The sequence below is a fragment of the Amaranthus tricolor genome, chromosome 3 (assembly GCF_026212465.1).
Source record: "Amaranthus tricolor cultivar Red isolate AtriRed21 chromosome 3, ASM2621246v1, whole genome shotgun sequence".
NCBI classification, from domain to species: Eukaryota; Viridiplantae; Streptophyta; class Magnoliopsida; order Caryophyllales; family Amaranthaceae; genus Amaranthus; species Amaranthus tricolor.
In genome coordinates, this window is record NC_080049.1 from 10014486 (window position 1) to 10038883 (window position 24398).

Below are 24398 nucleotides of genomic sequence, written 5' to 3' on the forward strand. Positions count from 1 at the left end.
CCAACACAATATTTAGGGAAAACATTAGATTTAAGAATTTAAATGATGTTGTCCTTTTAAATCTGTAAATTGATTTATTTAGATTTCTTGATTCTTGAGCTTTTGTTGTCTTAGCTGGAGGATCACTTTTTCTGAAAATTTTTTAGGATATTCTACATAGTAAATATGAACTCTTGCAAAAAGCTAGCTATAGCAAATCTTAAAAAACTTTCCACAAAATAGCACTGTACTTTGAAACATTAAGCTATAGTAATATTATAAACCAAAAAACATTTGTTTTCCATTACCTTTTACTCCAATTATTATTTCATTAAAACATACTAACCCCTTTTCCTTTATCCATCTTCTTTCTTTTTCATTTATCTTCTTTATCTTTTTTGGAGGACCTTTGATAATAGATAATCAAGCTTTTCAAGAATGAGCAACCCTTTCTGCTTCTCACTACTATAGCCTCTTCTGAACATGTCATATTAATATTAAAAGATTAAATCAGTACTGTAGACACTTAAAAGAACATGTGTCCAGAAAGTAAGAAGACACACAATAATGACAGTAGTTTGAGGACAGCTTGGATATAGTATCACTAAATGCATTGTGGTCATCATCTCGCGATGTACATGGTGATTGGCAATTGTTGCTAAGTACCAACCAACACACCAAATTAAGCATCAGTTAATTTATAGTCCTTTTATGACTGTTATTTAGGCCATTTAGCATGACTTAAAAGACAATAAACTAACATATTTAGGCTATTTAAGGTGACTTAAGAGAAATTAAAGATAACTTCAAAAAAACGAGACATTAAAGCTTCATAAAAGTAGATAAGTGTCAGTCCAAACCTTCAGTTTAAAATTTACGAATTATTGGCGTGAACCTCTTAATGTCTTATACTTTGTCCATAATTACCTTCAATTTGTATTTTAAGAAAATGAAAAAAGATGAATGGGATCAGGAGAGGATGGATAAAGGAGGAGGAGGGGTTAGTGTGTTTTAATGAAATAACACAAGGGTAAAAAGGTAATTTTTCAATATAACAGAAAATAAATGTTTTTTGGTTCATAATGTTATTGTAGCTTAATGTTCCAAAGTACAATGTTAATTTGTAGAAATTTTTTTAAAATTTGCTACCACTGGCCTTTTATAAGAGTTTATACCTACTATGTAGTATATCTCAAATTTTTAAACTTCAAACTTTGCTTAATAAACTTGCTAATTTTGTCCTGTGATGAATGTTAAGTGTTGAAGTGTTCTATTGCAAGATGTAATTTTCCTGTTTTTGCTTTTCAATTGTACCCTCAAAGTAATAACTTATAATCTTAAAGTGATACTTTACATTGTTAAAGTGATTACCTACGAGCTACAACTTAAAAGTATTCATTGAGGTTATATTGTAGAACCTTAGAATAATGACTTATAACCTTAAATTAATAAGTGATTCTCTACTATATATAAATATTCATTCTAAAGTTATATAGTGAGTTTAAAGAGATCATTTATAGCCTTAGTAGCATAACTTATAACCTTAGAGTGATGACTTACATTGTTAAATTGATTTCCTACTGCTTATAAGGTTTTCATTTTAAATAGTTAATTTTTAAGTTATGACTTAATCTGATCAATTAAAGCTAATATTTATGTTTTGCATAAAAAAAGTATTTGATAAACTAAAATTCTTATATCAAACTTAAACTTGAACTAGTCACTATTCTAAATAAAAGAAAAAAAAATTATATTCAAAAGTTTTTTTAGATAAAAAATTGAATTAAGTAAACAACTGTTATCTCTAATTCCAATTTTAACATTTAATTTTCAAAATTTAAACCCAATAAACAAATAAAAAAAAACTTTAAACACAAAATTTTAAACACAAATAAATAGCATACCATTCTATAAAAAACAAATTCACATATGAAACTTGTATCACAAGAAAAACTTACTCAAGCAAAGGATCGGCGGTAATCATCTACGTCTGCCTTTTCTCCGATATGTTAATCCTACATAAATAATAAAACTTGTAATATTAATAGTATATTGAAAAAACAAAGTAAATGGTTATGTTGGGTATAATGCAAAATTATTACACATGAAATTTCTTTATATTTTTATTATTTTTCTTTATTTTCTTTTACTATTATTTAATTGTATTTTTTTTGCCCTTTTTATTTTTTATTGCTTCTATTTATTACGACCAAAGGAATAAAATAAAATAAAATAAATAAAATAAATAAATAATAATAATAAATGAAAAATAAAAAAAAAATCAGATTGTTTTGCTTTTCCCTATCATTCATTCTCACCTTTATATTTCTTATTTCCCCAAAACTTAATTACTCGAAAAAAAAAAATGATACAATTTTTCTTTCGAAAAACACAAGAATTAACATCTAAAATTGATACGAAATCAAATCATCAATCATATAATTATCTAATACATCAATCGCTTTGCCATGGGTGTCATGAGGAGAATTAGAGGGGAGTTATTATATTTCGCCACCCCTTTTCATTTTATCGCCACCCCCCTCCTTTAAAATTACATTTTTACCCCTGTACTTAAAAAAATTACAAAATTGCCACTATACTTAAAAATTAATTAATAAATGTAAATCACGCTTAATAACACTAATAAGAATTTAATGCGTAAGATTTGTCTATATATATGGAATTCTGAGATGCGTATGAAGTACGAATTCAAACACGGTACTATCTCTCTAAAAAATGGCACTATCTCTCTAAAAAGTGTTAAAGAAGTGGTAACCCGTAATTGGTTAAATATGGCTAACGAAAGCGACTATGAGTCGGATGCGGTACGTAAAGTTGTCGTTAGAAAATTAAAAAAAAAAAAAAAGGCGCACAAATCTGGGCGGCTGAACCATGGTTCAGGCGCACAAATCTGGGCGGCTGAACTATGGTTCAGGCGCACAAATCTGGGCGGCTGAACCATGGTTTAGGCGCACAAATCTGGGCGACTGTGATTTTTTTTTTCCGTATTAATTTTTTTTTATTTTCCGTATAAATTTTTATTGTTGATGAATTTAAATTTTTAAGATTTTTTTATTTACGTAATATTTATATTATTATTAAAATTGTTATTTAATCTTGTCATTATTATAACTTTTATTATTGATAATTTTAAATTTTTTAGATTCATTTATTTACGTAATGTTTTTAATTTGTTGTTGTTGTTGTCATTATTATTATTATTATTATTATTGTAGTCATTAATGTACTTAATTTATATTATTTATATTTCAAATTTGCAGGAGTTTGAAAACTTTGGAGACAACGTAGACTACTCCGGTAGCTTTGTTACGGATAAGGAATTTATCTCCTTAGATGAGTTACATAGTTGGGCCGATGCGATAGCAATAACAATCGGTTTTCAATTTACACGTGCTTCTTATAAAAAGAAAGAAGGACGTTCTAGAGTTAGTGTCTATTTAAGATGTCACCGCTATGGTAATATTAGGGGTGATGTACATAATCTAGATAATACTGCCCGACCTGGTTCTAAAAGTAGAAGTTGCGGGTGTAAATTTATGATTGTAGGAAGTAGTCGTAAACCACCAGAAAGACCTTGGACGGTAAGGGTGTGTCCTGGTGAAAAGGGAAAACATAACCACCCGTTCTTGGTGTACAGAGATGGTCATGTAAGGGCAAATAGGATTAATGTAGATATTCGGGAGCACATACGAAAGCTTAGTGCAACCGGAATGCAACCGACCTTTATTATGAATTCTATTAGAGATAATTTTCCTGGTTTTTATGCTAGTATGAATCAGATATATAATATTAGACAATCAATAAGGAGAGAAGAGATGGCGGGTAGGACTCCCCTTCAACACTGTCTTCATATGGCCACAGAACTTAATTATGTGGTCTGGACAGACTTGGATAACGAAGGGCAATTGAGCAGACTATTAATTGCAAATCCTACCTCTATCCAAATGATACATACGTGGCCGTATGTTGTGCTGATAGATACAACGTACAAAACGAACAAACAAAAGTGGCCACTATGTGAAGTGATCGGAATGACGCCAACCAATCACAATTTCTTGGTTGCGTTTTGTTTGATGCGAGATGAGGCGGCTGTGTCGTATTCGTGGGTGCTGCAGGGATTGAGAGATATTTTCGGCACTGCTCAGACTCCTAGCGTCATTGTAACCGATCGAGACGAAGGTTTATCTGCAGTTATTCGTGACGTCTTCCCAGGTAAAAAGGCTTTGCTGATTCATTATTGTGGTTATATCTAATGATAATGTCTTAATTACGTTCAATGTTTTGTTTAATGTAGATGTGCGGCATTTGTTATGCATCTGGCATATTGGCAACGACGTTGAGAACATGGTGGACAAGTTGTGTGGCGGGAAGAAAAATCAACAAGGGCAGGTATTCAGGAAAAGTAGATGGAACCCCTTGGTTGAAAGTTCTACGATCGAGGAATATGAAGATAGATGGCAAGTGATCGTCAGTACGTGGTCGGTTAGGAACAAAAAGGTCGTTCGGTATTTGACTGGAACATGGATTCCACTGAGAGAGAAATTTGTCCGTGCGTGGACGAATGATTGTTTACACTTGGGTAACCAGACTACCAGCAGAGTTGAAAGCCAACACTCGTCTTTTAAGTATTACCTTGGTAGCGGTAATAGCTCATTCGATACCCTTTTCAAAAGGGCGCACGCACAGATTACAAATCAGCAAGCTAGAATCCGACAAGCGCTACAGGAATCCATGTCTTCTATACCAAGATCGATGCGACAGCATTACTTTAGACCTCTATATCGCCACGTATCTCTCTATGCCTTGGAGCAGCTCCAGCTTGAGTATAACCGCATGTTAGAACTCGGTGATTTTGTGTTTAACAAATGTGGTTGTGTACTTCAACAAACCCATGGATTGCCGTGTGCATGTTATTTACATATGTCCATCGGATCACATGGTGCTTTGTATTTGGATGACATTCATGAATTCTGGAGTACTTTGAGGTACACAGAGGTAGGAGACGAAACCGATGAAGGAGTACGATACCCGAACGCCAATGACAAAGAGTACTTTCAATCTCTGGTCGATGAAGTCCTCAAATCTGATCCCGCTGTTGTTCGCCAAATGTCTCAGTTACTTGAATATGAACTACACCCAGATGGTGCGGAAATACCTGAGCCTTACGCTAGTCCACCGAGAAAGGGAAGACCAAGCACAAGTAAAAACATGAGAAGGAGAAAAAGTTCATTTGAATATAGCAGATCATCTTCTCGCGATCGAGGGTCTAGATCTTCTTCCCGTGGGAGATCTAGTGGCAGATCTAGTGGTCGAGAGACGCAATCCTCAGTAGGAATTAAGTTCAGTTTCAACTTATCCGGTACTTGACTTTATTTTTCGTTTTTTGCATAAATTCGTCTCAGTTTACGCATATTAACTTTATTTACATTTATTGTAGATGATCCTAGAGGTCGAGATTTTTCACACTTTCCATGGCCTAATAACATCCCATTCATCCTTCCTCCTTACTTGTTCGACTGGATTGATGTGTTAGGTGATGGTAACTGTGGATTTAGAGCAATTGCCGTCACAGAGCTGGGAGGCGAGGAAGCATGGCCTCTTTTAAGGCGTGCTATGAGTATGGAAATGCAAATGAATAGAGCGCAATACCTAACTTTGTATCTATCCCAGGAGTCACTAGACGAGTCTATATTCAGAATAGGTTCACACGCAAATGGACCTGCTCCTTTCATGCACTGGATGGATGCACCGATGGCTTTATACTCTGCAGCGACATTTCTAAACATTGCCATTGCTTATTATGGTTCTGCTGACTGTGATTCGCAATACAACTGTTTGATTCTCCCGTTAAGGAAAGCATCGGGCGTGAATAGTGTAAATAAAGTAATACATATATGTTGGGTTAATAGAAATCATTTTGTTCAACTTTTAATGAACGATGATTCGTCCCCTCTACCGCCGATCCATCCAAGTTGAAAACAAGCAGCTGACAATTTCACCAAACATCTTGACACACGTTTCAGTACGAGGATTATGCTCTGGAATAATCTACGCGGGCCACGTTCACAACCAACTAATACCACCGCTGACGATGCTGTAAATTTAGATACTCCATAGAATTTATACACGACATTCATTATAAATTGTATATAATCCATAATTATACTATTGTGTATACGAATGACATTCATTGACGAAAAGAAATGCAATAATTAATGTAAAATAGTTTCAGTACAGACTATGCAGGGTCATGCCCTTTAAAAATTTGCCATTCTTCAAATAAATCTCTACAATCATTAAGGTATATTTCTAACGCATGTCGTTGACAGGGGTTCAAATCCGCAACCTTAGCAGGTAGTCTTGCCAGTGGAGCGAATCGACTGGGCCATTCATTCAGGAACTGAAAACACAAAAGGATAATGTCCGTTATTAATTCATTAAAAAAAAACTGAAAAAAAAATGATAATAAAACTCACGTATTCAGATCTGCTCTGAGAAGGACCAGGACCGGAACTAGGCCCTTCGTCCGGGGCTATGTACGGGTGTGAGCACACTCTGAACCAATCAACGTAATTAGGTTCAGCCTCTGAAGGAACAGAAGCCCGACGAAGTCCCTGCTCAACAAGGCGGGCACTATAGGGGAACCTACTCCATGCCTCCAAATATACAGCAGAAGAAGGAAAGGTCACGTAGTAGGTACCGTGTGCCGGTCGGACAGCCTTTGCTGGTCTAATAGGAGCGGGAGGAATAGCCTGCACGAACCCAATCTGTCGCAATGTCCGCTCTGGCAAATACACCTCCACAACATCAAAGCACGTGATACCCCCGATTACGGTGATGCGTGGGTGATCATTCAGCAACGCACCAGCAGCAGAATTGTAGGGAGTCCATTCAACCTGCATACAAGCGAAGTTCACAAAAAAATACTATAAATTGAAAACAACATGCATGATAAAATGTAATGTACAGTACCTGAGTCTCCGTCAATGAATCAAGAACCTTGCGGCAGTCCCTCAACCTGTCCAGCTCACGACATGGTTTTTTCGGTGTCCACATCTCCGCCCTAGTCATGTTTGGCACATCTTCTCGGCGAGCATGAGGGCGGAAAGCGGGAAAGTACTCATAGATCCATGTCTGGAGCAATGTGAGGCATCCAGTAATGGTCTTGGAACCAGCCCTAGATGCCATTCCGAGCTGCCTGTACAAGAACGCCAAGGTCACCGCACCCCAGGCCACGTCCTGCTGATCATCGTTCACGGCAAGTATCGGGTGAGGTCGCATGCCAATTCTGGACTTATCCGCCAACAAGGTAGAGCCGATGACAGCCATATAGTACGCTGTCTTCTGAGTATCCATGGCCTGCGACCTATGACACAACCACATCAATTCAGCAACGGTTATGCATCCGCCGGCGAATGAACCTTTACGCCGAAGCTCAGACAGAGGCTCCCCGAACAGATTGGTGATACCAACCTCCCACTCCGCCTCCGAAGGCTCAGCCGGCAGAGAACCTTCAATAGAAATACCCAATATGCGTTGCACGTCGTGCAACATAATCGTCATCTCTCCCCAGGGCATGTGGAAGGTGTTCGTATCCGGCTGCCACCTCTCGACGAACGCAGATATCAAAGCACAGTCGATGTGCTGGTGCATAATGACCGGTAGTCGGCCGAGGGAAGTGGCAGGTAGAACATCGTTTAGCGCATTGGACATATCCTTTAGTCCGATGATGGACTCCACCGGTCTCTTCCTAATACGGCAATCTAGAATCGGAGGCGTACGCTCGGAGCCGTCATAAATAAGTTTAGCTATGTGCCCGCCATAGCTAGGGATCAGTCGCGTATCTGTCGGCCCACCGGGCTGGGGTGATGTCACTAACCAGTCCGTGTTAGTGGACTGTGAGGGCCTGCTCTCCTGTGGCGGCTGATTATCGACAAAACTACGTCCTGCGCGCTCAGATGCGGCAGAAGAACTCGGGCCGCCCCGGGCAAATCTGCCGTCGGGGCCGCGAACAACAGCCCAGTCCAATTGGCGAGACTCAGTAGCTTGGAACTGAACATCATCAGCATCATTATCATCATCACTATAAACCCCCCCAACTACTCTGGAGGCTGTCAGCCTGGTCATCAATAGGAGTATGCACTTGGTTCAGCGTACTCGACTTTTGGGCCTCACTGTGTCTGACAGCCTTTTCATGCCTAGCCCTCCTAGCAGAACCCGTCAACCCCCTCTCATGCGGGTCCCCTCTAAGTAAAGTAGGCCTTGAACTATTACCTCTCAACAATTGCCTAAAAAAACCTTTTCATTTTCCTTGATTACCAGCCATTTTCTACAATTTTTTACAGTTTCATTCAAACATAAATAATAATTTAACAACAAAAAATTTAACATACAAATTTACACTAATAATTTATAAAACAACACATGAACATATTTTTAATAATAAAAAAAATAACAATCACATTAATAATAACATAATTAATTATAATAACATTAACATATATTTAATAAAAAAAAAACAATCACAATAATAATAAAAATAAAATTAATAATAATAACATTAACAACAATAATAACATACTTCAAAATTTAAATTAATTATTCCTAAATATACCGAAAAAAAAATTTAAAAAGGAGTCGCCCAGATCTGGGCGACTCCTCTTCATTTTTTTTTCCAACATTCAAAACAATATATAAAATTTACTAAAAAATATAAAAATTACACATTACAACATACAAATTTACAATAATAATTTATAAAACAAAACATACTTCAAAATTTAAATTAATTAATCCTAAATACACGAAAAAAAAAAAAAATTTCAAAACAGTCGCCCAGATCTGGGCGGCTGTACCCCGGTTCAGGCGCCTAATTTTGGGCGCCTGAACCGGGGTTCAGCCGCCCAGATCTGGGCGACTCGTTTTGAAATTTTTTTTTTCTTTTGCAACTAATTAAATTAAAAATAACTTACCTCGATTAATAATTTGGGGATTGTACTTAATTTTTGCTCCGAGATTTACCTTTAGTGAGTTGTATTTAGTTGTAGTGAGAATAATTTTAATTGGAGTGTGGTATATATAGGAATTTTACCTTTAATGGCAATGTTGTTATTTTTTTATAAAGTAAGGGTAAAATGGTAATTTACTCAGGTGGTGGCGATAAAATGAAAAGGGTGGCGTAATATAAGGATCGGGAATTAGAGTTGGAATTACATGCTAGTTTGCCACGTGTCATAAGGAAGATGACAGTTGTAATTATATAAATATTTGACCAGCGCTATTCTTGGCAATAAAAAAAATCAATGGATTTGAAACTTTAAAAAGACGTTTGACTTCGAATATTATTTTCCAGATTCATATTATGAATTTCTTAAATAGATATATTAAAATTCCTTAAATAGCCACGGAATTCATATTAAAATTTGGAAAGCAGAGGAGGGGAGAGAGATAGTGAGAAATAATGAGAAAAAACAAATAAAAGAAAGATAGTTTAGTAACTAATCTGGCAATAAATTAGTCTATTTTTTTTATAGTAAATTACCTATTTTTTTAGCAGTAAATTATTGTTGTCATGCTTACACTTAAAAATATCAACTACTATAATTAAGTTGATAAAAATATCCATTTTTCCTTAAAAAAACACCAATGTTAATGTATAAATATTTTCAGCATTTTAATTCAACAAATATTCCATAAATATCGATCATTAAAACCTAGCATCCTCTCTATATATATATATAGGGGAGAAGGGGTTGAAAATGAAAAGAGGAAGAAAGACACTACATCCTTAATTTCACTAAAATAAAAAAAATCTATAGTCACGATTTAGTCAAAAACTCATAATTGTAAAAATAACTATGTTACACAAAAAGGTAACTATGAAATAATTTTTAAAATGTTCTTAATTTATAAGATAGTATCCTTTTTTTATATATAATAACCAAATAAAATCAAACAAAAATCTTTCTCACCCTTCTCATTTTAAAAACTTTTTAGTTGATCCTACGTCTATCTATATTTAAGTAATTCAATTAAAGAAAAAAAACAAGAAAATGATTAAATATAATACTTTATTTTTTTTGCAGTCCACGACAATTGAATCCACTATTCCTTTTTGCTTGGACAAAAAATTTTCTGAAAGATGTTTAGAAGGTTCAAGTTACAAAGTTTTCAAACAAGTCTATTGAAGTGAACATTATTCGAGAGAGAGAAACGACTATTGAAGTGAAAAGCAACAAATTGCAATAAGCTAACTTATACAGGCAAATTACTAGGGTTTTAAAAGGAGATAAGGACTTGAGAACATAAGCACTATATAGGCTCAAGTAAAATGGGCCGAAAATTACTTGTTAACACAAATTTTTTATTCTACCAGATTTTATACAATTAATAGACCGTCTAACTGTGAAATGGCTTAATATGAATTGGTCTAATTCTAATTTATTAAAATAAAAAATTATTTATTAATTTTTTCTTCTAAAAATGACGGTAGTTATCTGATAATTTAAGTTTACTTTGATTTAATTTCTTAAAAATAAAAACGTTTTGGGCTACTTGTATGGACCCGTCTCACCGTGAGACGGTTTCACACAAGACTTAATAAAAGCTTCATAAATTTTCGTATGAGACGGTCTCGCGATGATAATATTTTTAATTGACTAACTCAATGCGCACTTTTAGTATAAAATTAATCACTTATAATCTTAAAGTGATTAATTAGAGATGAGTTGAAAACTTTGACACATTTTAATTTTTTTAGGCACACTTTATATTTTTATAGACTTTATTTTTATTTGTCATACTTTTTTTCCTTAATAAAATTTTTATTTTTTATTATAATCTCTCCTTAATTTATTAACAATCACATGCTAACTTATTTTTTTTCAATTTAATTGTTCGGTTCAACGAATTGCATAAGTTTCAGAATTCTTCCTTATTTAATTTGCACTTATATAACTAATTTGAATGATGGTTTTTTCAAAGTATTATTTATAATTTACTGAAACCCAAATCCTTTCTATGTAAATGGTAATTTACTAGTCATATATATATAATTTTTGTATTTATTATTTATTTGATAAAAAGATTTTAAGATTTCCGCCAAAATATTTTGACCGATAAGCGTGCAGCAAAAAAATTCAACACAAATTACAAAGGTATGTCTTATTTTGAAAACCATAAAAAAAGTTAATGTTCATAACCATTATCTCCTAATAATATATATTCTATTATCGTACTATTTGTTTATGTAGAAAATGTGATAACACTTGTTCAACATACTTTGTCACAACCACATGTACAACCAGCTGTATCACAAATTGTAAGTTCACTATATTTACATTTAAAATATACCACATGTGTAATTGTGATCTCAATTGTTTAACTACTTACATTGAGTATATACATAACTAAATCTGTAAAATAATAATAAATTTTAAAAATGTGAGTACAATTTTCGGCAGCATTTTCACTAAAAATCGAGGGTGTGACGGAATATAAAGCACAATAAAATAACTAAACTCATTCAAGGCATCATCGCCTTTAAAATCTCTTATTACAACAGAATGATTCATCATCAGCTCCCCAAATCATCATGACAAGCATGGATCGTGGTCTCAGTGTTAACGCTTGAGTTTTTAAAAAAATAAAACACTTCAAAAACATACAAGACCATAACTACGTAGCGGAATTATGAAAATACAACGCTGGACACAATGCCTCATACCAAAAGCATATACAACCTAAAATTTACAAAAGACATAAAAGAGCTATGAAGTCAAAAGACCAATGCATAACTCGTGTTATGCTTCACACTCATCACTCTCCCCCAATGCAATGCAGAAGAAGCTCCAATACCTGTTACTCTTATCTAGGACGATCCTGCTGCTCAACATCCGACCATAAGCCAAATGTATCATAGCAGAAACATCATAGAAAGTGATAATAAATCAAACATAAACACAAATAGATACACGTTAGTAACTAACACCAAATATAATAAGGTCAATAGAGCTAACATTATGTTATACAACTGTATAAAGATGATTTCCTAAAACACAAAGCATGACTAGTAACTATTTATCATCCATCTCTTAACACTCCTCTTCTCAAAATCATAACATCTCTATAAGACATGTATGATATCAAATTAACTAAGGGCGTTAACAGACTACCTGACGCCTAATGATAAAGCATTACCCTGCGGCGCTTGTCTACCTAAGAGTAAGTGTGATCATAGTATATCTTTGGGATTCTTAACTCCCATGAGGTAAATCAACTTAGACATAATCTTTCTTTGAAGGAAAATCCTTAGGGTTCGCAAGACTCAAGGGGCACTTCTCACTAGCATACTATCTTATCAATGAAGACCTTTGGCTTTGCAAGACCCACGACTATCTCAACTTAACCTTCTATCAATGAATAAACTTTTTATCAATGAGATCCTTAGGGTTTCCAAGACCCAGCGGTAACTCAAATATACTCTTGCTTATCAATAAGAACCATGGGATTTGCAAGACCTATCAGTATCTCAAATATACTTTTGCTATCAATGAGAACCATGGGGTTTGCAAGACCCACTGGTAACTCAAACATACTCTTACTATCAAAGAGAACCACGGGGTTTGCAAGACCCACCGGTAACTCAAACATACTTTTGCTTTCAATGAGAACCATGGGGTTTGCAAGATCCACCGGTAACTTAAATAAACTTTTGCTTTCAATGAGAAACATGGGGTTTGCAAGACCCACCGGTAACTTAAATATACTCTTGCTATCAATGAGAACCATGGGGTTTGCAAGACCCACCGGTAAACTCAAAGATAAACTCAAACTCATATATAAAGGAATCATTCAGACTCCAAGTAAACATAATGAAATTCTATCAATAAGGGAATTGTGCTTAGCATCTAATAATGCCTTAGTTCTCTGCGTCTATACCATTTTAAGTTCAAGAGATACACAATCAATAGCTATTCATGTATAAGGCTTACTCTAGTACTTCATATTTATAATACAATGCATAAAGTCGCAAATATTGCTAATACTTTAAAACATAAGCATATAAGAGTTTGTTACCCCGTGTGCGTACCTGCAAGACAAAAGGTTACCACAACCGCCAAATATGGGATTCTCAAGCTTCTCTTATGAATTGGGCACCTATGCATGTTTAAAGTATGACTAATAAGTTTACTTAACCTCATATAAGAGTCACTTACTCTAAAAGAAAGTACTCTACTACCATTAGAACGAGCTCTAGTTCATGCTATCAAGCAAATTAGCCAAATGCATTAGTTTCAATTCTAGGTCTGCTTACTACTATACCAATAATTCTAATCTAATCACAACATACACTTTTCACACTATTTTTACAACAAAGTGTGTTCTAAGGAGCAAAACTTAACTATATATATTGCATTGTCATATTACTATGAATTAGTAGACATAAGATTGTATAAAATAATGTATTACATCCAACAGAGACAATACCCAAGGTACTAAGCTAGTAATGACATGTAATCCATTTCATCACATTATTCAAGGTTCATAAAAACTACAAGAAATTACTTATATCGCTCACAACATCAAGAATCCTTTTTTTTTTTGTACCAAGACTATACAACTTACAACAACGATTAGTTTAAGTAATAATGACAATAAATTTAATTCTAAAGTGCAACGAAAATAGTGTCGACTCATAACAAGAACCGCAAAAGTCCATTATCAAATCTTAGTAATCAAATAAAATTAATTAACAATCAATATTGACTAACACCTCTTAATGGTATTAAGAATATAAACCACCATTAACAAAAATAATAATGACAATTAACAATCACTTTTATTTTCTTTTTTTTTGTGACCAGGAATCCTAACCATTACTAAATAACTAATACTATCACCATTCATCTACAATGGTACATACACAAAGCTTATGCAAAGTTGTTAAATTAATAAATCACCATCAAAACCAAAAAAACTAGTACATACTACTTTTATTTTCATACTAATATAAACCCTAACTTCTCTATTTTCAAATCACCATAATCACTCAAACCCATAACAAAATTCAAGATATTATACTCAAAATTTTCAAGTATAAACTCTAAATAACAAGAAGTTAATTATCAAGAACATACAAAATCAAATTCGGTTAGAAATTGCTCACAAAGACTTGAGAGGATGATGGGTAAGGCAAAGAACTTCAACCAACTTGAGAGGGGGACCACCGGCGGTGGCGGCTACTGGTGGCCGGCGATGGAAGCTGGTGGCGGCGGCTGCTGGAAGCTGGTGGTGGTGGTGGTGGATGATTCTTGGTGTTGAGGAAGGGAAGATAAAGAAGAAAGAAAGAAATAGATGGGAAGTGAGGAGTAAGGGTTCATGGGTTTTTATTATTATTATTATTAATTTTTTTTTCTTTCTCTTTTTCTTAACTCCACATCCTAACTCATCTATATAATCACATATTTATTCACAAGCCTAAATTAAGATAACTTTTAATATTTTAGAAAAATTTTGAATTACAAGTATGAATTTAATTTGAACATCTTTATTTGAATAATTATAAATATACACATATATAAATAATCGATATAAACTAATTCAAAATAATTATTAAAATAAAAAAATCTCTATAAATCATTATTTCAAATAAATAATGACGTAATAAAATAACGAGATGTTCGAAATTTACTATTACTTAGATATTTATTGGTTAATTGTATGAGTACATAATTACTTATGTATGATAATATAGGTCATCACCAAAAGAGAAAATTACATAATAATAGCACACAAAAGCATTATTCCTTGAACATGAACAAAGTGAATAATCAAATACGGATAGCACTAAGTGATATAACTAATTCTAAGTATACATCGAATGTTTGAAATCTAAGGTATCACGTTACATATATTAATAACTAACTTGATATTCATTTCTTTAATTTTTTAATTATTATCAAATGTGTATCTTGTATAATCTATGCTAGGAAATCTTCCTTCTACTTTGTATTCGACACAATGTGCATCAAGCATCAGAATGTACAATGATACCTACAACAATGTTGCAACAATGAGTAATAATGTAGCTAGAGTACTTGATTTTACTGAAGAAGGTAATAATACATTATATATGCATTATTTTGTTTTTTCACTTTGATGATATACTAAATACGAACCTATTAATTTGACTTATGTATTGTATTCTTTATTTATAGATTACATATAGAGTACCGAAAATACGCATAAAGGTGTTTCTAACAATTTAATGCGATGAGTTTATTTTGAATTTTTATTTTTAATATGAACTCATTAGTATTGATATATTTAAATTGTTGACTAGGATATTGAGATATTAGAGATCAAGATTTTAAGTGTTCTCAATGTAGAGCTAAAATGTGGGGTATGGAAAGAGTACGTAAGGATCGTCCCAAAGCAAACCCTAATATTTCATTGTGTGCATGAAAGGGAAAATTGCACTACCTCTCATGGTAGAACCTCCACCTTATCGTAGATAACTGTTAAGTAAAAAAGATGATATAAGTAAGTATTTCATGGAAATTTCCGTGCTTACAACATGATGTTTTCTTTCACATCCATGGGAGGAAAGGTAGATAATAGTGTCAACTAGGGATGCGGTCCACATACTTTTAAATTAGGAGGTCAAAATTACCATTTAATGGGTACCGAAGATAGGATTAGAGAATCCGAAGATTTGAAAGTTCAAATAATGTTGATCGGAGAAAGAAGTAAAGATGGAAGGCAATACAACCTTCCGACTGCATCTGAAGTTGTATTATCGTTAGGGATGTTGATGGCACACATGAGAAACGCGATATTGTTGTACAATTCAAAGGGGGTATGTTGCATCGCATAAACCAGTTGCGTGCATCATATTTGCCTTTACAGTATCCTTTGCTATTTCCTTTTGGAGAAGATGGATATTGGACTGGAATTAGCCACAAAGAAAAGGATAAAGACACAAAGATATCAATTGAAGGTTTTGCTGAGGCCTGAGAGTAAATCTAGGAACACATTAACTCTTCGTGAGTGGTTTGCATTTAGGATAATGGACCGTGATGATGAGTATAACGCAATTATTCGTTCTGGTAGATTATTCCAACAGTTCATTGTTGATGGTTGGACTATGATAGAATCAGAACGTTTGATTTATATACGTAATAATCAGACAAAGTTGCGAGTCGATAGATATATGAATTTGAAAGATGCAGCTTCTAAAGGTAACGTTGATACAAGTTCAACAGGTAGTCGTATTATATTGCCTTCAACATTTCATGGTGGGGATAGATTCATGAGTGCATTGTATCATGATGCAATGGGTATTTGTAAACCTTATGGATACCCTGATCTATTCATGACATTTACATGCAATTTTAAATGGCCCGAGCTGAAAAGATTTGCAAAGAAAACAGGGTTACGTGTTGAAGATAGGCCTGATATTATTTGTCGAGTATTCAAAATAAATTTGGATGAACTAATAAGAGACTTCACAAAGAATGCCATTTTTGGCAAAACCAATGCAGGTGATTACATTTATCTCGGTTTCTTATCAAGAGTATATAATCGTATTTGTAAATTACATATTAACTAATCTTTCTTTTCATATTATTATTCAGTTGTATATAGCATTGAATTTCAAAAGACATGGCTGCCACATGCACATATCGTATTGTTCTTGCATCGGGATTACAAGATTCCAAATCCGTCCAATATAGACGATATCATTTCAGCTGAGATACCTGATAAGGATGAAGACGAAGAATTTTTCGATGTTGTGCGATCATATTATGATGCATGGTCCATGTGGTAAGGCAAACTTTAAATCTCCATGTATGAATAGAGGAATTTATATTAAACATTTTCCTAAGAAATTTGTCGAAGAGACAACTATTGATAAAGATGGGTATCCAGTATACCGAAGAAGAGACATTGGAGCAACAGTTGGAAAAAAATGGTGTTGGCGCCCCACCCTCATTCAACAAGCAATCTTTTAATCCACCTTTTAAAGATCATCCTTAGTCAAGAATTGTCTTAATCAAATCTAAATTTTATTTACTAGCTTTTAGTTTGTGTTTATTTGAGTAGAACCTTTTATGTTTGGTGTTAATTTTTTAGTAAAAACATCATGTCGGTCCATATTTGAGCCAATAGTGACACCAAAGTGAAGATTTAATCGTTAATCATGCACGAAAAAAGGTCAAAGACTTTAGTTAAGTTTCAAGCATCTCGGCGTGTGGAATACATGCTTTAAACCATCATCTTCAAAGCCCTTGTTTAGTCCAATTTATCTAAGGTACTTATATGCAGAAACAATAATAGTTACTAGAAGTTAGAGTTCGTTTCTTGTAGTTATTTTCTGTTTTTGTAAGTTTCTATTAGTTATTTTTTATTTTTGTAAGTAGAAAATCATGGGACGGAAGTTACGCAAGGAGTTACTCACAAATGGAGCACATGGGAGGCGGTTACCAAGTGGTTACCAATCGACCACTTTTGGTAACCACCAAACGGTTGTGGCCGACCATATCTCACGGTTTCCTTAGTTAATTTTAGTAGTTATTTTTTGTTTTTGCTTTCCTCTCTCTCTCTCTCTCTCTCTCTCTCTATATATATATATATATATATATATATATATATATATATATATATATATATATATATATTTCAGATTGTACTCCGTTCTATTTAGTGAATTAATGATAAAGAAAAACCCAAAATAGCTTTGTTTCAAATTCCCATTGTTTGTATGATTCTTAGATTAGAGTCATATTTGCAAAAGTTCTTATGCTTAGTATAAGTGGCGGCTACACTTGTGGCGCCTAGAGCATCCTTACTTGCTACATGGATTTATAGTGAGTATTGAGTTAGCCATTATCGTTTCCTTTTGATTCTGTTCGAAATTAACACAAAAACAACAAAAATTTTCTTGCTTGTTCCATTCGACATTTATCCCTCTCATCCCCTTCACTATTCTTTCCTTGATTATTTTTTAGAGCTTGTAAGAACCCTTAAGTTATAGGCGATCTTACAACAGATTGGACTCAGGGCCAGCTTTTCCTTAGAATCTTGAAAACGACAAACACCATGGGTGACTCCACCATAGATCCGAAGGTAATCAAAGATATGTGCAGGGAGATTGAACATTTGGCAAAAATTAGTGCAGAGAAAGACGCCCGAATTGAAACCCTTAAAAAATCTGCTAAATTCTACTTAAATTACTACAATCGAACCCACAACAAAGATCTTTCCATTGATACCACCGAAAAAGAGGAAGTTTCATCACCAAAAATGGCAAACCATCTTCTCCACGCCATACTCCCCAACGTCCAGCACCGGATTTTAAGGTCGACATCCCCGACTTTGAAGGAAGGCTAGACGTAGATTATTTTATTGAATGGTTGAGAATTTTGGAAAGAGAGTTCGAATATCAATAAACACCCGAACACAAGAAGGTCAAGATTGTAGTTTTGAAATTCAGAAAGTATGCATCAATTTGGTGGGCCAGAGTATGCGCCAAACGAGCAAGGCAAGACAAAGACAAAGTGCGCACATGGCAAAAAATGAAGAAGCTGTTAAAGAAGAAATTCTTACCTTCTTACTATATGCAAGACAACTTTTCCGGGTTCCATCATTTGGGGCAAGAAAACAATAATGTCAAAGAGTATGCTAAGGAGTTTGAATCCTACCTCAAGAAGTGCGGAGTCAATGAAGACGAACCCCAAACACTTGTACGGTTCCTAGGAGGTCTTGAAAGTCGCATTGCCGGAGTAGTTAATTTACATCCTTATACCAACTTGGAAGTACTCATCATCCTTGCTCACAAAGTAGAACGACAACAAAAAATCAAAGCTAGACCCGAATCTCAAAGATCCTACACACGATTAATCAATCATCTGAGAGCAACAACCCCAAATGCCGAACCCAACCCTCCAAAAATTGCTCCAACTAACCCCCTAGTTCCTCAAAGAAACATTCCTTCACCAAGTTTACCACCCTCTAACCAACGTTTCATGAAAAGATGTTATAGGTGTCAAGAGGTTGGACATATTGCATCCGTCCAAAAAAAAGGTGATCAGTTTGGTAAAATACGAGGGTATCAAAGAAAAGGACGATGAGGTTGAAGAAATCGAATGTGGAGAAACCGAGGAGACCGAATGTGTTGGTTCAAACAAAGGCGAGTGTTTGATGATACGCAAAGGTGTCAACCGCAAGATCCTTCACGCCCTAAGAAACTCAAAGAGTGGCGATTTTTCATATAAAATGCACGATGGAGGAAGTTGTGCAAACGTGGCATCTCAAGTATTAGTCGAAAAACTTAAACTTTCGACATCCCCACACCCTCATCCTTATGTCATTCGATGGTTAAATCAAATTAAGGGGCTACAAGTAGCACGAAGAGTATTTCTATCGTTTAGCATTGGAAAGTCCTACAAAGAGAAGATTTGGTGCAACGTCGTTCCTATGGACGCTTGCCATATCTTGTTGGGCAGGCCTTGGTTGTTCGATAGGAGAGTCATTTATGATGGCTATGCCAACACTTATTCGTTCAATGGGCGCAAAATCACACTCATTCCCAACTCCAAACCGAAGTCGAAGAAGCCCCACTCATCACTCACAATCATCAATGCTAACATGTCTTGTGTTCCAAAGAGATTATTTGTAGGAAGCTCGCCGAGTCCAGGAGATGCAAAACCCCACAAGAGCGAATCACTTACCAACAATATCGTACTCATCGAATCAAGTTTGAGGACAAACTCCGCCAAAAAGGGAGGGAATGTTGGCACCCCACCCTCATTCAACAAGAAATCTTTTAATCCACCTTTTTAAAGATCATTTTTAGTCAAGAATTTTCTTAATCAAATCTGAAATTTATTTACTAGCTTTTAGTTTGTGTTTATTTGAGTCGAACCATTTATGTTAAGTGTTAGTTGTTTAGTTAAAAAGTCATGTTACTTTAAGTGTTTTAGAAGTCTTTAGGCAAGTATGAAAGCACATGATCATGAAGCACATAAAGACGAAGATTGAGCAAAGGCACGCAAAGCACACGACGAATGTCGGTCCATATTTGAGATAATTGTGACGCCAAAGTGAAGAATTAATCATTAATCATGCATGAAAAAGAGGTCGAAAATTTTAGTTGAGTTTCAAGCATCTTACCTTGTGGAATACATGCTTAAAACCATCATCTTCAAAGTCCTTGTTTAGTCCAATTTAGCTAAGGTAGTTATTTGCAGAAACAGTAATAGTTATTAGAAGTTAGAGTTAGCTTCTAATAGTTATTTTCAGTTTTTGTAAGTTTCTAGTAGTTGTTTTCGGTTTTTGTAAGTAATGGAACGGAAGTTACGTATGGAGTTACTCACAAATGGAGCACATGGGAGGGGGTTACCAAGTGGTTACCAATCGGCCATTATTGGTAACCACCAAACGGTTGTGGCCGGTCATATCTCACGGTTTCTTTAGTTAATTTTAGAAGTTATTTTTTGTTTTGCTTTCCTCTATATATATTTCAGATTGTACTTTGTTTTATTTAATGAATTAATGATAAAGAAAAACCCGAAACAACTTTGTTTCAAATTCCCGTTGTTTGTATGATTCTTGGATTAGAGTCGTATTTGCAAAAGTTCTTATGCTTAGTGTAAGTGGCGCCTACACTTGTGCCTTAAGAGCTTTCTTACTTGCTACATGGATTTATAGTGAGTATTGAGTTAGCCTTTATCGTTTCCTTTTGATTTTGTTCGAAATTAACACAAAAACAACAAAAATTTGCTTCCTTTTCCATTCGACATTCATCCCTCTCATCCCCTTCATTGTTATTTCCTTGTTCATTGCTAAGAGCTTGTAAGAACCCCTAAGAGCTTGTAACAAAAATTACAACAAATAGTGTAGTTCTAGACAATCGTTACGTTGTTCCGTACAACAAAAAATTGTTGTTGAAGTACAGAGCTCATATAAATGTTGAATGGTACAACCAATCTAGAGTAATAAAATATCTCTTCAAATACATTAATATGGTTAATATTAGAGTAACAGGTAGCTTTGTTCGAAGTCGTGGTGAAGATGATGATGCAAATATCATTGATGAAATCCAACAGTATTACGATTGTCGATATGTGTCCGCCTGTGAAGCTGAATAGAGAATATTTGGATTCGAAACTCACTACAATACTCCTTCCGTTGAATGACTGAGTTTTTATTTCCTTGATGAAAAAACTGTAGTATTCAATGAGAACGAGTCAATTGATTCCGTTGTGAACGATGCGAAGGCTGAAAATTCGATGTTCTTAGAGTGGATGAAATGCAATGCAAAATATCCAAATGCAAGAGAATTGAGATATTTTGAATTCCCGGCTCATTTTGTTTGGAAAAAAGTTGATCGTGAATGGTGTCCTCGACAAAGGGGTTTTGCGCTTGGTAGATATTGTATCTAATAGTGTTTCAAGGCTAGAATATGTCTGGAACAGTACTTGGCATGTCATTTCAGAAGATATACTACATAAACAACGTAAAATCCTTCAAATTCCAAGTAAAGATCTAATAAAATTATATATTTATTTAACTTCTTATATTTATACAATTTTTTTTATCATTATGAATAATATTTATGATATCCAGATCTGAGGCTAACGAATGATCAACTGAAAAACTATGCATTGGTAGAGATCGAAAAGCTACTAATGAATAGCCGTATTACACTGAAAAACTTCTTAGATTCCCTTTGCCCAGACTTCGTGTTAGCTAGAGACACGATGAACAAACTTATAGCTGAAGAATTGCGATATGAAACAGAGTAAATGCGTATTGAACATGAAAAACTACTGTCGTGTTTAATCGATGAGCAAAGGAGGATTTATGATGATATAATGTCTGCAATATCACTTGATCGTGGAGGAGTGTTCATTCTATACGGTCATGGTGGAACCAATAAAACCTTCATGTGGAAAACATTGTGTGCAGGCATTCGTGCAAAGGGTGATATTGTTCTACCAGTTGCTTCAAGCGGAATTACATCGCTTATACTACCTAGGGGAAGAATCGCTCATTCTCAATTTGGTATACCATTAACTGTGAATCAAGATTCGATATGCAACAGTTTACAACCAAATAGCGAGAAAGAAACTCTTTGGTGGCGAACTAAGCTCATCATTTGCAACGAAGCTCCAATGATGCATAAATATTGCTTCGAAGCTTTAGACAAGAGCATGAGAGATGCATTACGTGGTGAAGATGGACTCCCGTCTACTTTACCATTTGGTGGAAAAGTTGTTGTCTTTGGTGGCAATTTTTGACAAATATTGCCTATTATTCCAAAAGGTTCTCAGTAGGATATTGTCTTTGCTACACTTAACTCTTGAAGTCTCTGGCATTCATGTAAAGTCGTTCGATTGACAAAAAACATGAGGCTACAAAATGCTATAAGCAACAATTCAGAAATACTTGAATTTGAAGATTGGATCTTACGACTTGGTGATGGTAAACTTGGTGGCACAAATAATGGTGAAGTTTCTATTGATATACCAGATGATTTGCTAATTACAAATTAAATGCGTCGAATCCGATTGGTGCTGTAGTTGAAAGTAACATATCCAAATTTACTGCAAAACATGGAGGATAATGGGTTTTTCCAAGATAGGGTTGTTTTGGCTCCAACAAATGAGATTGTAACACAATTGAACGAATATGTTCTTTCATTGCTACTCGGGGATAAAAGGGTTTGTCTTAGTTCAAACTCAATAAGCAAATCATATGTATATTATAATAGTAACAACAATGCATTTTCCATCCAGTTCATCAATACTATCAAGTGTTCTGGTATTCCAAATCATGAAATTCGCTTGAAAAAAGGAGCCCCTGTAATGTTGCTTAGGAACATCGACCCTTCGGCTGATTTGTGCAATGGTACAAGATTGGTTATCCATCATTTGGAGATCACATCATAGAGGCTAAAATTCTTACCGGTTGTAACAAAGGTGATAAAGTCCTTATTCCTAGGATTACTCTCACACCGTCTGATTCTTCACGTTTGCCTGTAAATTTACAATGCAAACAATTCCCAATCTCTCTATGCTATGCTATGAAAATAATTAAGAGTCAGGGTCAGTCTTTGGGACACATTGGTATCTATTTGCCTAAACCTGTTTTTAGCCATGGTCAATTATATGTTGCTGTTACACGGGTTACTAGTAGACGTGGTCTTAAGATTTTGATATGCGACAAAGACAACAAACCGCGATCGTCCACTGATAATGTTGTGTACAAGGAGATTTTCTATAATATTTGAGGTAATTCAAGTTAATTACAAATACATTTCATTGTAAAAGTTTATGCATTAATATTATGATTATTTACTAACGACCTAGATTATTTGTTTGTTTGTTTTGCAGAAGAATTATACTTTGTAATATTCATTTGCGTATTTTGAGTAGATTTCTTATAATAAACTTGACTTTATATAATATATTAAATTTAGTTTTGCAATTGTTGCATTAAAATGTAACAAGTCGATAACTTACATTAAAAATTTAATATCTATTTTGATCGAGTATGTAAATATTTTTTAATATTATTAAGTGTTTTTTGTATCTGAATACTTAATACTCATGCTTAAAAAATTATCAAAATAATTAAATTACTATATATATAAAAATTAAAAAACCCGTGCAATGCACGGGTATTACACTAGTAAAATACACTAATGAAGAAACGACTTACGACTTGTGACACGTGTCACACCCTCATTAAAAATTTTTCCGCCTATTTCCTATCATTGACATGGAAATTTTTGATACTTCATCTATTGATACACTATATTTCCTTGTATAAACATATACTTTATTTTATCCCAAATCATAAAAAAAATTGAAACTTGGTTCATCAAATCATTATCAAAACAGAATTGATCCAACCAAAAAAACAAATATATATTTTTTATTTTTCTATTTTCATATACACAATTTCAAGTCTTAAGTTTAAAAATTGTATTATAGTATGCTATATTCAGTTTATATATTTTATGATCCATATAAATTTTTTTAATAATTAATTATGCATGATAAATCTATAAATTAAATTAAAATATAATATATTAATCGAAAACCTATAATTTTTCAATAATAAAATCATACAAAAAGAATTATTTTTTTGATAATAAATAAAGTATTCTATTGCATGTTAAAATTGTAGTAATTAAAATTTTAAAAAAATTATTGACGGATATTTCTTACTTGGATTTTATGATTTAATCAACATATCTTAATGATAATCAATTTAATAATTTTGTATCCATTGATGGTGTTTTTATATGTATGTTTTAATATAATTGTATAACAAATTATTTCTTCACTTTGATAATTATATTATTATAATAAATACAAAGATTTAAT

The 24398-nt window shown here is 33.9% G+C and overlaps 1 protein-coding gene and 1 long non-coding RNA gene across 2 annotated transcripts; one reads left to right on the plus strand and one right to left on the minus strand.

The window, feature by feature from the left end:
- Positions 1–11376: 11376 nt before the first annotated feature.
- On the minus strand, positions 11377–14342 carry LOC130809508 (uncharacterized). The gene is made up of 3 exons (XR_009040823.1): positions 14139–14342; positions 13091–13158; positions 11377–11883 (listed from the first exon to the last, which is right to left on the minus strand). It is a non-coding gene; the product is annotated as an uncharacterized LOC130809508 (long non-coding RNA).
- Positions 14343–21809: 7467 nt separating this feature from the next.
- Positions 21810–22559, plus strand: LOC130808329 (uncharacterized). The gene is made up of 2 exons (XM_057673807.1): positions 21810–22293; positions 22393–22559. Exons 1-2 carry the CDS (start codon positions 21810–21812, stop codon positions 22557–22559), a joined length of 651 nt encoding a protein of 216 aa, XP_057529790.1.
- Positions 22560–24398: the final 1839 nt, after the last annotated feature.

Excerpts from the sequence above, each read along its gene's own strand:
- LOC130808329 (XM_057673807.1), top strand. The coding sequence starts at position 21,810 with ATGCGTATTGAACATGAAAAACTACTGTCGTGTTTAATCGATGAGCAA. Across the intron at positions 22,294-22,392 it reads AAAAGTTGTTGTCTTTGGTG|TCGTTCGATTGACAAAAAAC; the intron begins GCAATTTTTGAC and ends ATTCATGTAAAG.